Source organism: Maniola hyperantus, chromosome 9, assembly GCF_902806685.2.
Source record: "Maniola hyperantus chromosome 9, iAphHyp1.2, whole genome shotgun sequence".
NCBI lineage: Eukaryota > Metazoa > Arthropoda > Insecta > Lepidoptera > Nymphalidae > Maniola > Maniola hyperantus.
In genome coordinates, this window is record NC_048544.1 from 13584998 (window position 1) to 13598097 (window position 13100).

At 39.2% G+C, this 13100-nt stretch overlaps 1 protein-coding gene across 2 annotated transcripts in view; it reads left to right on the plus strand.

Annotated features, from left to right (window-relative positions):
- The window catches only part of LOC117985021 (somatomedin-B and thrombospondin type-1 domain-containing protein-like), a 54714-nt gene that overhangs the window by 18571 nt on the left and 23043 nt on the right, over window positions 1-13100 (plus strand). For both annotated transcript variants that reach the window (XM_034971698.2, XM_069500940.1), the window contains exon 2: window positions 426-968. In XM_034971698.2, the coding sequence (XP_034827589.1) occupies window positions 737-968 (232 nt within the window). In that variant the 5' untranslated portion in view covers window positions 426-736. The remainder of the gene's footprint in view (window positions 1-425; window positions 969-13100) is intronic.

A 13100-nucleotide genomic window follows, 5' to 3' on the forward strand; every position in this document is an offset into this window, starting at 1 on the left:
AGGTGACTGGCTGACTGATTGACTGACTGATCTATCGTCGCACAGCTCAAACTGCTGGACGGTTCGAGCTGAAATTTGGCATGCAGATAGCTATCATGACGTAGACATCCGCTAAGAAAGGATTTTAGAAAATTCAACCCCTAAGGGGGCGATCCCCGCGACTTCGTCCGCGTCGACTACACAAATTTCAAACCCCTATTTCACACCCTTAAGCGTCGAATTTTCAAAAATCCTTTCTTAGCAGATGCCTAGTTTAAAATAAAAACTAACTTAGATGACGTACTAAGAAAAAAAAGTAGCTGTTAATATTTTTAAACTTATAAGTAGGTATGTATTTATCTTTATAAAAAATTGATTGTAACTGTATGTAACATCTTTGTTTAACTAAAAATAATTATACAACAATTATTTTTATTTTGTTTCAGATTCGTGACACCGGCATGAAAAACCCGCCATAATCTTAAAAAAGCAATTCCAAAATAGAACGTTAAATTTCAGTAACAGGGCCTTACAACACACATTTAAAAAAAACAATGAGTAATAGTGTTCAGAAACATAATTAACTGCATTAAAAGAATAAATAGTCAATTTTTTATAAATTTAAGTAATAGGTAATAATTTTATTTAGTGCCACAAAGTTATAACCAATAAATAAAATAAATAACAATTTAACACAAAACTTTTTAGAGGTAATTAATTTAATAAAAAAAAGAACAGCACAGATAATATTTTCGCAATGCTTCGGTACTGGCTATGCTTCGCGAGTGCGGTGTATTTGGCGGGACAATGTGGGGCCAACTATTGCCGGGACGCGAGTCTGTGCTGTCCCGGGCGGGACAGCTCGTGCGTGGTGCAGAAGGCGCACCAGAACGCGATCATTGAGGAGCTGACTGACAAGCCGTGCTACTGCGATCACGCCTGCTTGAAGCTGGGAGACTGCTGTCCCGACTTCAGAGAAACTTGCGGAGGTAATGTATTTGGCGGGTTCCTTTTATTTCCTACTAGATTTAGGTACTTAAAAATCCCGTGGGAACTCGTTAATTTTACGAGAGAAAAAGTAACTTATGGTCTTTGAAAATTTCAACTAACTAGCACGGTTCATGAGATACAGCCTGGTGACATACGGACAGACACACGGACGGACAGCGGAGTCTTGGTAATAGGGTCCCGTACTTTGGGTACGGATTACGGAACCCTAAAAAAGAACAGACACTTTTTCATTTCTAAAATTAGGTCTTTATATTCTTTGAAGGTAGGCCGTCTACATAAAAAATGTAATCGTGATATAATGCCCGTATTATGACAGCTGGGTTTCAGGGTTTCCTCCATCTGACCATTTTAAAGATGGGCGTTATTGGTTATTTACGGCAACGGTTAATCAACAGTTACTTAGTTTCAATACCGATATTGTTAACCGTTGCCGAATATCGGTATCAGAGTTGTGTTTCAACTAATTTAATATGCGCAACGCGCAGCGGTTTCCGTAGTAGTAACTAAGCTAGCTGCCGTATCAATACCGTCTGTATAGCTAGCGCGCGCATATTCACTAAAATAAAACCAATTTACTTTCATGAATATCGTGAAGTAATCACAACCTTAAGTTCATAGCAGTAAAGTTTAATTTGATCATTGACATAGGTCAAACTATAGTGGACGCCTGCACGAATAGTTTGCCACAGTCCAGTTAACCAAAAACATTTCATAAAGATTGATAAACCAAAGAGGACCTTATCTCTATTACTCTAAGGCTAACTGTATTTAGAATGATAGATCAAAGTGTAATGGACAAGTACTTGTACAGTTAAGCCTTAGCGTAATAGAGCTAAGGTCGGCTTTGGTTTACCAAGTTCTTAGTTACTAAGCCGGTAGCCAATAACCGCTCCTTCTCAGCTTTCAGTGAAAGAAAGAAAGAGAAGGCATAATTATTGCGTTTCTAGTTACCCAAAAACCAAACAATGCATTGTCGGTTGCCAGTTGGCAGTGTTGCGTTGTCAGGTGGTTCGTCATAGATGATAACTGAAAACCGTTGCTAGCTACGACAATAACGCTATGGTACGCTATAGGCACGGCAGCGGTTTTCAGTTAAGTTAAGCTATAGCGGACACATGTCTAGACCATTTTAATATTACACTTCCGTCCGTTCCGCCATAGAGCCACAGCCTAAAGACTCCATACAGTCGGTCGACACAGAGCAATCCTGCGGTGTCACAGAGGCGAGACGGAGAGGGGGGTACCGATTACCGAACGTCAGAAATTGGCAGAACTAACTTTAATAATATTTTGCTTAGTAGAAGCTCAGGAGGTACTGGTTTTGTCTGGTGGGAGGCTTCGGTCATGGCTAGTTACCACCCTACCGGCAAAGCCGTGCCGCCAAGCAATTTAGCGGTCCGGTACGATGTCGTGTAGAAACCAAAGGGGCATACCTGTTGGTTTGTCCTTCAATTATGTCGCAATGGATCAACTGATCGAGGTGATTTTTTGCATGGGTATAGATTAAGACCATAGAGAGTGACATAGGCTACTTTATATCCCGGAAAATCAAAGAATTCTCACGGGATTTTAAAAAACCTAAATCCACGCGTACGAAGTCGTGGGTATATCAACTAGTAACTAATAAGTATTGAACGCGACAAGTCGAGATAGCAATCGGGGTATGGGGGGGGGGGGGGGCTCCGTACATCAGCACGTCACCCGCGATATGTGCGGATGTGTCCCCACCATCCATCTAGACCTGTCGCGTATTATACTACCGTCCCCGAACTTTAATGGCGTTGCCTCACTGTATGTGTTGACGCTGTGGCGAAGCTATGCGAAATGTATAATTTGATGAAATATTCATATTCCCACCTGCCGGTAATCTCTCGTATTAAATTTGCCACGTCAGCAGCACGCCGCCACAATTGGTAACACTTTTTATATTATTAATGTTGGGTAAACAAAAATATAGGAAAAACACGCTTGGTACATTTGCCCCCGTGGCACGAAAGTGGATGAAAATTATATTCATATCATCGAAGCGATTTGTCTCATTTAATAGTTAATAATAATATACAGGGTGTAACCAGAACCAAGCGCGGATCCAGCCCTCGAAAAAGATAGTGGGCACCGCCACCCAAAAATTGACCATGTTCTTTATTCAGCCCAAGTTTTTGGGTGCAACTTGGTCCGTGAAGTACGGAACCCTAAAAAGACTATAGTCATGGTACCCTTAAGAAGTACTGAAAAAGATATTGCATACTAAACAAAATTCATCACCCTTACTGGTAAGGAGGTCATAACAATATCTCCCTGTGAGGTTACCATTTGTCACACAAAGCCCTGTGTATCAGGGGTTATAAAACGTCTAATCCCCATATAATACCGCCCCTCTGTCATATTATTCTCAGGGCGTCTGTTTCCATTTCCATACGTTTTCTTTTAACTAGGTACCTATAAATCGGCCTGCGCCTATCTTTGCTTTGATTATTTATCTTAAATATATCTTCTCGGTAGGAAAGGCATTCCGAACCAGTGGTAGATGCATCCGACTATTCGTAAGTATTTGTAAAAGTTTATTCGAATAAAAAAGATTTTTATTTATTTATTAATATAAAATGAAAAGGTGACTGACTGACTGACTGACTGATCTATCAACGCACAGCTCAAACTACTGGACCGATCGGACTGAAATTTGACTGAATTTATTATGACGTAGTCATGCGCTAAGAAAGGATTTTTGAAAATTCAACCCCTAAGGGGGTGAAATAGGGGTTTGAAATTTGTGTAGTCCACGCGGACGAAGTCGCGAGCATAAGCTAGTCTAAATATATAAAAGGAAAAGGTAACTGACGGACTGACTGACTGACTGATCTATCAACGCACAGCTCATAAACTACTGGACCGATCGGGCTGAAATTTGGCATGCAGATAGGTATTATGACGTAGTCATGCGCTAAGAAAGGATTTTTGAAAATTCTACGCCTAAGGGGTGAAATAGGGGTTTGAAATTTGTGTAGTTCACGCGGACGAAGTCGCGAGCATAAGCTAGTCTAAATATATAAAAGGAAAAGGTAACTGACGGACTGACTGACTGATCTATCAACGCACAGCTCAAACTACTTGACGGATCGGGCTGAAATTTGGCATGCAGATAGCTATTATGACGTAGTCATGCGCTAAGAAAGGATTTTTAAAAATTCTAACCCTAAGGGGGTGAAATAGGGGTTTGAAATTTGTGTAGTCCACGCGGACGAAGTCGCGAGCATAAGCTAGTCTAAATATATAAAAGGAAAAGGTAACTGACGGACTGACTGACTGACTGATCTATCAACGCACAGCTCATAAACTACTGGACCGATCGAGCTGAAATTTGGCATGCAGATAGATATTATGACGTAGTCATGCGTTAAGAAAGGATTTTTGAAAATTCTACCCCTAAGGGGGTGAAATAGGGGTTTGAAATTTGTGTAGTTCACGCGGACGAAGTCGCGAGCATAAGCTAGTCTAAATATATAAAAGGAAAAGGTAACTGACGGACTGACTGACTGATCTATCAACGCACAGCTCAAACTACTTGACGGATCGGGCTGAAATTTGGCATGCAGATAGCTATTATGACGTAGGCATGCGTTAAGAAAGGATTTTTAAGTTTGAAATTTGTGTAGTCCACGCGGACGAAGTCGCAAGCATAAGCTAGTTATTCTAAATTTTAACGGATCAACTAAGACTAAAATGCTATGGAAACGCGCTGAATCCCGTTTCATATTTCACCATCGTTTGCATACGCCTACAACCTTTCTGTAATTTTTAATAACTGTACCTAATTTTCAACATTGTCACAAAAGATATAAAAATATCCATAACGTTCATTCTTTATGGGTTTACGAGTTGTTTTTATGGATCTTTTTATGTTTATTTACTTATTTTCCTTTTTTTAAAGGTTAATTATTGTTATTGAAAGCCCCTACAGAGGTATGTTTACAGTATGTGGCAGAAAATAATGTACATCAGCCTTTAGATTGACATTTCGGCTTTGTAATAGCATTGTCTCTGTCACTCATACCTAATGGCGCGTCGTAGACGGGGCATTGATCCTAGTGGCCTACTTACGCAACGTTCGCCGCGTCGTAGGCCGGGTATTGACCCGAGTTTTGCACGCTATACATGGCGGGTTTGAAAAATACTAAAACTACAAAATGAGGCAAATGATTTTTGATATTGGATGGTGTTTAGGTACTATAACAATTATGCTAAGCTTTTGCTAACGTTCTGGTTACACCCCGTATAACGTAGACCCTTTCTTAGTTAAAGTATTTTGAGAAATTTGCTGAAAATAGATAGTCTTTCTATGAAAAAATAGAACTATAGAACCCGGCTGAGATTGTTGTGGGCTCTTCTCAGACCTGGGCGCGTTTGGAACCCTCGTAGCTTTAGTTTTAAGTTTGCGTAATAATTATCACCACTATATCTTACAAATCTAACACCATACCAGACCATCAATAAGAGTAATTTATTACCTATTTTGAATAAATCATTTGACTTTGACTTTGACTTTGACTATACGTAGTGCGCCATGGGTCGAGATGGCAATCGGGGTATGAGACGGGGGGACGCACTGCACACCCGCACGTCATCCACGCTATCCCGCACCGGCTTAGCGGGGGCGTCCCCCCATCCCGATAGCCGTCTCGACCTGTCGCGTACAATACACATAGAATAGTAAATCAAGTCACTTTTCTGTGGAGCGTGGGTAAGGGCAGCGTAAATTTTCTCGCTTTTTTTTTTTTTTTTTTTTTTTTTTTTTTCTTCAGCGCAAATTAATTTACCCCCACGGTGTGTGTGGATACAGCATTGTATCAAATGAGGGCGAGGGTGCGTAGGTGCCAAGACTAATGATGCCTGAAAGGGGGTTTTCAATGGTGTTTTTCATTAACCTCTTTTTTCTGCTCTAATTAACTTAAAAAAAGTTAAAAGCCCATCTTCCTTCCCTTCCAACCCTTATTGGAATACTTCGTTGTCTGTATGTCTGTCCGTCTGTCTGTCTGTCAAGAAACCTACAGGGTACTTCCCGTTGACCTAGAATCATGAAATTTGGCAGGTAGGTAGGTCTTATAGCAGACATTAGGGGAAAAATCTGAAAACCGTGAATTTGTGGTTACATCACACAAAAAAATTGTGGTCATGAACTAATAATTAGTATTTTCAATTATCAAAGTAAGATAGCTATACCAAGTGGGGTATCATATGAAAGGAATGTGTGGATTCTAAAACAGATTTTTATTTATTTTTATGAATCCATAGTTTTTGATTTATCGTGCAAAATGTCGAAAAAATACGATATATAATATACTTGTAATACATAAAATACTTGGCCGGTTTTTCTTCTTCAATTTTATTCTTCAACTAGCTGATGCCCGCGACTTCGTCCGCGTGGATTTACGTTTTTCAAAACCCCGCGGCAATTCTTTGATTTTCCGGGATAAAAAGTAGCCTATGTGTTAATCCACGGTATAATCTATCTCCATTCTAAATATCATCCAAATCCGTTCAGCCGTTTTTGCGTGATTGAGTAACAAACACCCAAACATCCAAACAACCACACTTTCACATTTATAACATTAATAGGAATTCGGATATTAGGATTAGGATTAGGATTGTTTCACTTAACAAACACCAGACGTCATACAGTGTAAACCGCGATCGAGTTTTTTTTAAATCTTTATAAATTACTTATTTTTAAAATTCTGTTTTATATTTTGTATCAATTTTTTTTTAAATCTAGAGATCTTTTATTTATTTTATACGGTGGGTATATGTCGTTGCCTGATCGTAGCAGAATAAATTTACGGTGCAAATTCTCATCCCATTTTGTAAGGAAAAAATTTTGAGAAGCCGTTATTTAATATGACGGTTTTACATTACAATAAAACCGATATTATGTGCCGAGAGGGAAAACATACAGCATTTATGTATGAAGAAGCAATTATGTACTCACCGCATATATGCGCGCTTCATCCATAAACATGTATATTCCTATGCAATAATGTAGTTTACCTTACCGGATATAGGGGCGCTAGTGTCTCACCCAGCAAGGCAGTGAGCCGCTGCCATCTTGGATGTCATAGTCTTCACCAGGAAGAAGTTCCTGCAATGCTGTATGTTTTCCCTCTCGGCACATAATATCGGTTTTATTGTAATGTAAAACCGTCATATTGATGTGCCTCCGGAAAACATACAGCATTTATGTATGAAGACGTGTTTGTTATCTGCTGGTGAAATGTATTACCCACAACGCTATGATGAATCAAAGGGAGTTAATCTGTCAATTGAATAACAAAAATATTAATCGTTAAGTTAGATCAAATAACCACGTCCCCTTCATTCATTGTCACCTATTAAAGTTATTGTTATTTCTAACCAGGGTTAATAAGTTAAAATATAATGTCTAAAAGACAAACAATTTAAATGATTTATGTCTGTAATTTTGATAAGGATTACTTAAACTCAAACCAGACCATATAATGATTATATTGAAAATTAAGCTTCAGTTATTTTGAGATCTCCTCCGGGCAATAATGATTTCAACAAGAGTGTCTGGTAATCTCCAGTTACCACGAGATACGAGTATATCGTCCATTGATTGGTTATCTGTCCCCAAAGAAACTACTGTTGATCCACTGATGAATCCCTGGGGATACAGGAATGCTGCCACATTGCTTAAGAACTGAACTGTTCCAGTGATCTATTACAGTACGTGATGCGGCTTCAGTTTCATTACAGTTGGTGATAAAAAGATTACAATATATTTAAATTCTTAACTTCATTCTGCTTGACCTATTTTCCTGTGTCAAAGACATACATGTAGTACTACTGTAGTATACTAGTACATTAATAGAGAATTATGTTTTCTGTTATACTATTATGTTTTGAAAGTGTCCATCCGTATTTATGTTAAGAGTGTCAGTCTTTGGGCCAAATAAAGTATATAATATATTTTTCCCGGTGACACAGACTTTCAGTTGTCAACCCTTCGTTCCAGGGCAACAATTGTCCATATAGGTTCGTCTAGATATCTCGGGAAGTGTGTGCTTAAATGAGAGCTTCTGTAGTTAGCGCTTGAGCTCTACCTTAAGGTCCTGTATGATAAATGGTTTAGTAATTTTGAGTTTAGCCACGTCAATAATTGCCTAGTGTCCACATGTGGATCATAGAAAGTTAACCGCCACCAGGTTTCGCACCAGTTTAACCATTTTTGATGTCTGGTAGGTAGGTAGGACAAAAATTGCTTCCAACAAGCACCTGTTCTTTACTTCTCGTATAGACTACTCCTTTATTTGGGCACCCATCCTCAATTTTTTCAGCTTCCGTGTAAATGTCTGGTGGACACTGTAATGTCGTGACATCTATCAGAGTCCCTGATAGGTTCTATAGTTCATTTGAGCTCTGCTTTCAAATCTTGAAGCCCAAAGGTCTTTCACGTGCCACATTTAAGTACACCCCAGCTGCACTTGTTCAAGTAAGTCAGTACTTTTGGCAATTAGTTTGGAGAAGAAAACACCCATGCTAAATTGATGTCTCAATGACCTGTTGAAAGCATCTATAACTTGCTGATCAATCTTTGCAGTCGATAAAGACATCACACCATCTTTATTCCCTACTACAGTAATCTGTTGTGCTGCAACCAAATCGATCTCGGACGGCGCTTGAGGGAAAAGATGACACTCTGTGGGAGGTTTTCCTCGTGACAGCCTTGAGCCAATAATGTAATCTGTTATGTGCGGGAGTTCGATTGTTAGAATCAGTAAAACCCACGACTTTGTTCATTAAAATGAACGTTAGAACGAACGAGTGAGTGAACGAATGAGTGTTCGATTGAACTAAGACTTGCGATTTTACAGAGTTCTTGTGCTGTCTTCAATTGCCACTATAACTGCATAAAGTTCCTTCTATTGCTGTGCTATCATTTTTGATGCACTCACCAAGTTTCTGGCATTAATTTCCCGTTTAATTGGGCACTAAAAGCCAATCAGAGGCATTATTCGCCAAGCAGTGGATGGCAGGTTTTAGGTGTACATATTGGCAGCCTGAGACATGTGGTTCCGCGCCGCCATGTCATTCCCTGTTCCACGATTGTGGATTCAGCAGTCTAAAACATATTATCGAAACGTTTGAGGCGTATTTGGATCTGATCAGAATGTAGTCTGCTTCTGGGAGTTACTAAACTGGCGAAGTCTGACTGTCCTAGCAACCGTTGCATTTCGTGAAGAGTGATTTCAGATATTTTCAGTAATAATTCTCTCAAAGGTCTCGTTGATAGTTTTTTACTCTTTATTATGGGCAAGAACATTGAATTTTCTTATAGTCTGCCAACGAATACCCAGGTATTGTAGGTCTTGTGTGAGTGTTAGAATTGACTTTTAGTAATTGATCCCGATGTTGCTTAACTTCGGTGATCGGACGAGAACCGGTGTCTTCAACATGGTATGGACGTTGGCTTTTGGTAATTGATCCCCCTGCCCCGAAGTTCCAAGGACCTCACGCTTCCGCAGCGTGAAGGCATAACCTGGATTGGTCTTAGTTGACCAGAATTGCCAGCCCAGAAGTTCCAAGTGCCTCACGGCTTCCGCAGCCTGAAGACATAACTTGGATTGGTCTTCATTGACCAGAAGGAAGTCGTCTAGGTAGACTAGCACTCGACATTCCTTCGCATGCAAGGTTTCCGCAACCGAGCATGTTACAGGTGGGGCGCTGCCGCCAGACCCAAAAATTAGACAGGTTGTCCAACTTTTGTTGTAGAAAGCTACGAACCGGTATGACAAATCAGACGGGATAGTTTTGTTTCACAAATTTGTTTCGTTCTCGAGGGTCGAAAATCAGACGCATCGATCGAACGTTTTCCTTCCGCAGAAAAAGCTCGGGGATAAAACTGGGCATTTCCTTGTGAACCACTTCTACTAGTTTTGGTCCAGTAATTCTTGTGTCATTTAAGTCGTGACAGGTGACCAGGTTGCATGTTGCATTATTTGTTTTGTGGGCATTACCGGGGGTAGTTTCTTGTATTAGGGTATTCGAAATACCGTAATTGATATTTACAAAAACTGTTTGCACCAAAAGCTTGCCAACGATATTAGAATGTCATTACATAACCTGTAACATATTGTGTTGGATAGGTTTTTCAATTGTAGGCATTTATAGCTGTAATATTTATAAATATGGGCCACCAGGGGATTGCATAAACGCAGTGAGTGTTGCTTTATCCAAAAAGAACCGCGTCACTATTGTTAAAAGCCAATCCGGTATTTGACAACTAGTCAAATCAGTATCCTATAAAGCGTTAAAACACACGCTCAGCACGCGAGGCCCCATGAAACACTGGCATGTGACGTCACAATGATTTGACGTACTTTTCCAGCTTAATCAATAATTTAAAATGGTTATCACACCCAAAACTAACAAAGGGTGCGGACCTCACATATCAGATATGTGAGGTCCGAGAGGCTTCCAGTGGAAGACCCTCCATTCAGCCATCACTGAGAAACCATTCACTTTTGACATATGCAAATACCGTATCCAAAATTTCCTTAGAGTATTTAAAATAAACATCTCCATGAAAATTCTGTCTGATATTCATCTCCTGCGCCTTACATAATATATTATGCTATACATTCGCCTGTTACCCAAACAATTTGTAAAGTTTGTTCTGATAATTTTTAAGACAAAGATGATTTGCTGAATGTTATTTATTTATTTAACCATCTTTATTGCTAATCATTATATTCAAAAGAATAAAAATGCAGGAGATACTTAGACCAAAGGGCGACTTTATCATCTGAATGTTTCAGTCATTTATTAAAGGGGGTATCTGGATTCTTAACTGAGTTCTGTTTGGTATAATAAAGCATTGGTGGTAACGGCCATGATGTCCTCAGTGGGGCCAAATAAGTGTTAGCTATTGTTTAGTGAGTACAGTTCTCCGTTATTTTCAGTTTACGAAACCCCTTTAAATGAGCAATTTAACCAATGTCTTGTTATAACCAACATCTCGCCACGTGGGTGAAATAAAATGTTATCATTCGATTCACTGGCGTAAAATTTAAATTGCACTCAATTAACTTTGTACATAAAATAAATAGATTCAATAACCGATTATAGGTAACCATTGGGACTTTTCCTCGCCAAAATTTGTATTAAAGAAACCTAGATCCAGATTTAGATTTCGGTGTCGGTGTCGACACGTTCGTCAACCAAATCGCCATTTGTTTAATTTGGTTTCTCAATTAGCATCTCATTTGCATTAGATACACAATATGGTAAATGCATTATAAGATATGTAAGAAAACTCACCTGGTTGTATAACGCATCGATCCGAGGATCGATCGTTACCTGGTAATTTCTCGCCGTTTCTCTCGGGAGTCACTCTCAATCCTGCTCGTTGCTTGAATCGCTGCTGGATGTCGAGGTATCCCCTTTTTCAAGAGCCCTCTCAGGCACCAATAAGCGCGAAACACCAGATCGATTAGCTTACGTAGCCTATCGACATTGTTCGCGCACGTGGGGTCCAACCAAAATGTCCCCACGGTAATATTACGAAATAATAAGAAAATATATATCATGATCACCGTATTATCACATTTATTGCACTTATTGAAAATAATTTTTTTGCAAAGGAAGACGGATTAACGATATAATTTTAGATTCGACGCGCACGCGGCGAAAGTACACAACGCTATGACATCCAAGATGGCAGCGGCTCACTGCCTTGCTGGGTGAGACACTAGCGCCCCTATATCCGGTAAGGTAAACTACATTATTGCATAGGAATATACATGTTTATGGATGAAGCGCGCATATATGCGGTGAGTACATAATTGCTTCTTCATACATAAATGCTGTATGTTTTCCGGAGGCACATCAATATTTAAATAAATGTTATTCTGCACCATGTCGTAGACTTTGTATAAATTGTGCGGACAAAATAAAGGAGGCTTTAAAAAAAAATTTTTTTTAAAGCCTCAGACAATTTATGAACCTGAGTAGGTTCATTTGTTTTGAATAATAGATTATACCTACCGAATACTGATGGGGTTCATTTTTAGAGTCTATATCTGTAAAAGGAAAAGCTGACTGACTGACTGACTGATCTATCTACGCACATCAATTTTATATATTTAGATAAAAAACACACTATCATCACAATATAACAGTGAGTATGCAATTCTGTATTATTTCCATACCCAAAGCACGAAGGTCAGGCACCCAAACCTTGTGTTAGATTTAATAAAGGGTGTCAAGCGACGCCCACGCTACATTATATTCGAGCACAATTTCACACGGGGAACAAACATTGCTGTTCAATTTATAGTCTACTAGCTTATGCTTGCGACTTCGTCCGCGAGGACTACACAAATTACAAATCCCTATTTCCTCTTACCCTATTACCCTTAGGGGTTGGATTTTCAAAAATCCTTTCTTAGCGGATGCCTACATCATAATAGCTACCTGCATGCCACAGCCCAATCCGTCCAGTAGTTTGAGCTTTGCGTTGATAGATCAGTCAGCCAGTCAGTTCCCTTTTCCTTTTATATATTTAGATAAAAACACGCTATCATCACAATAAAACAGTGAGTTTGCGAATTCGTACTTTTTTCCATACCCGAAGGTTAGCCACATAACCTTGTATTAGATTTAATAAAGGGTGTCAAGCGACGCGCACGCTCCATTATATTCGAGCACAATTTCACACGGGGAACAAACAATTTTCTGTTCAATTTATAGTCTATTTATAGCTGTTACACTAGCTTTAGGATTTTAAAATTCCTGTGGGAACTCTTTGATTTGCCAGGATAAAAAGTAGTCATGTCATTCTCCAGGTCTTTAATTAGACCCATGCAAGAAAACACGTCGATCCGTAAACAAATATTAATTAGTATGTTCAAGTTTCAAAGCAAGATTACTTGTACCAAATGGGGTATCATATGAAAGGGCTTTACCTGTACATTCTAAAACAGATTTTTATTTATTTTTATGATAAATAGTTTTTGATTTATCGTACAAAATGTCGAAAATGCCCGAGTACGATGTACGACGTACAAATTTGACTCGCACTCGGCCGGTTTTTTCTC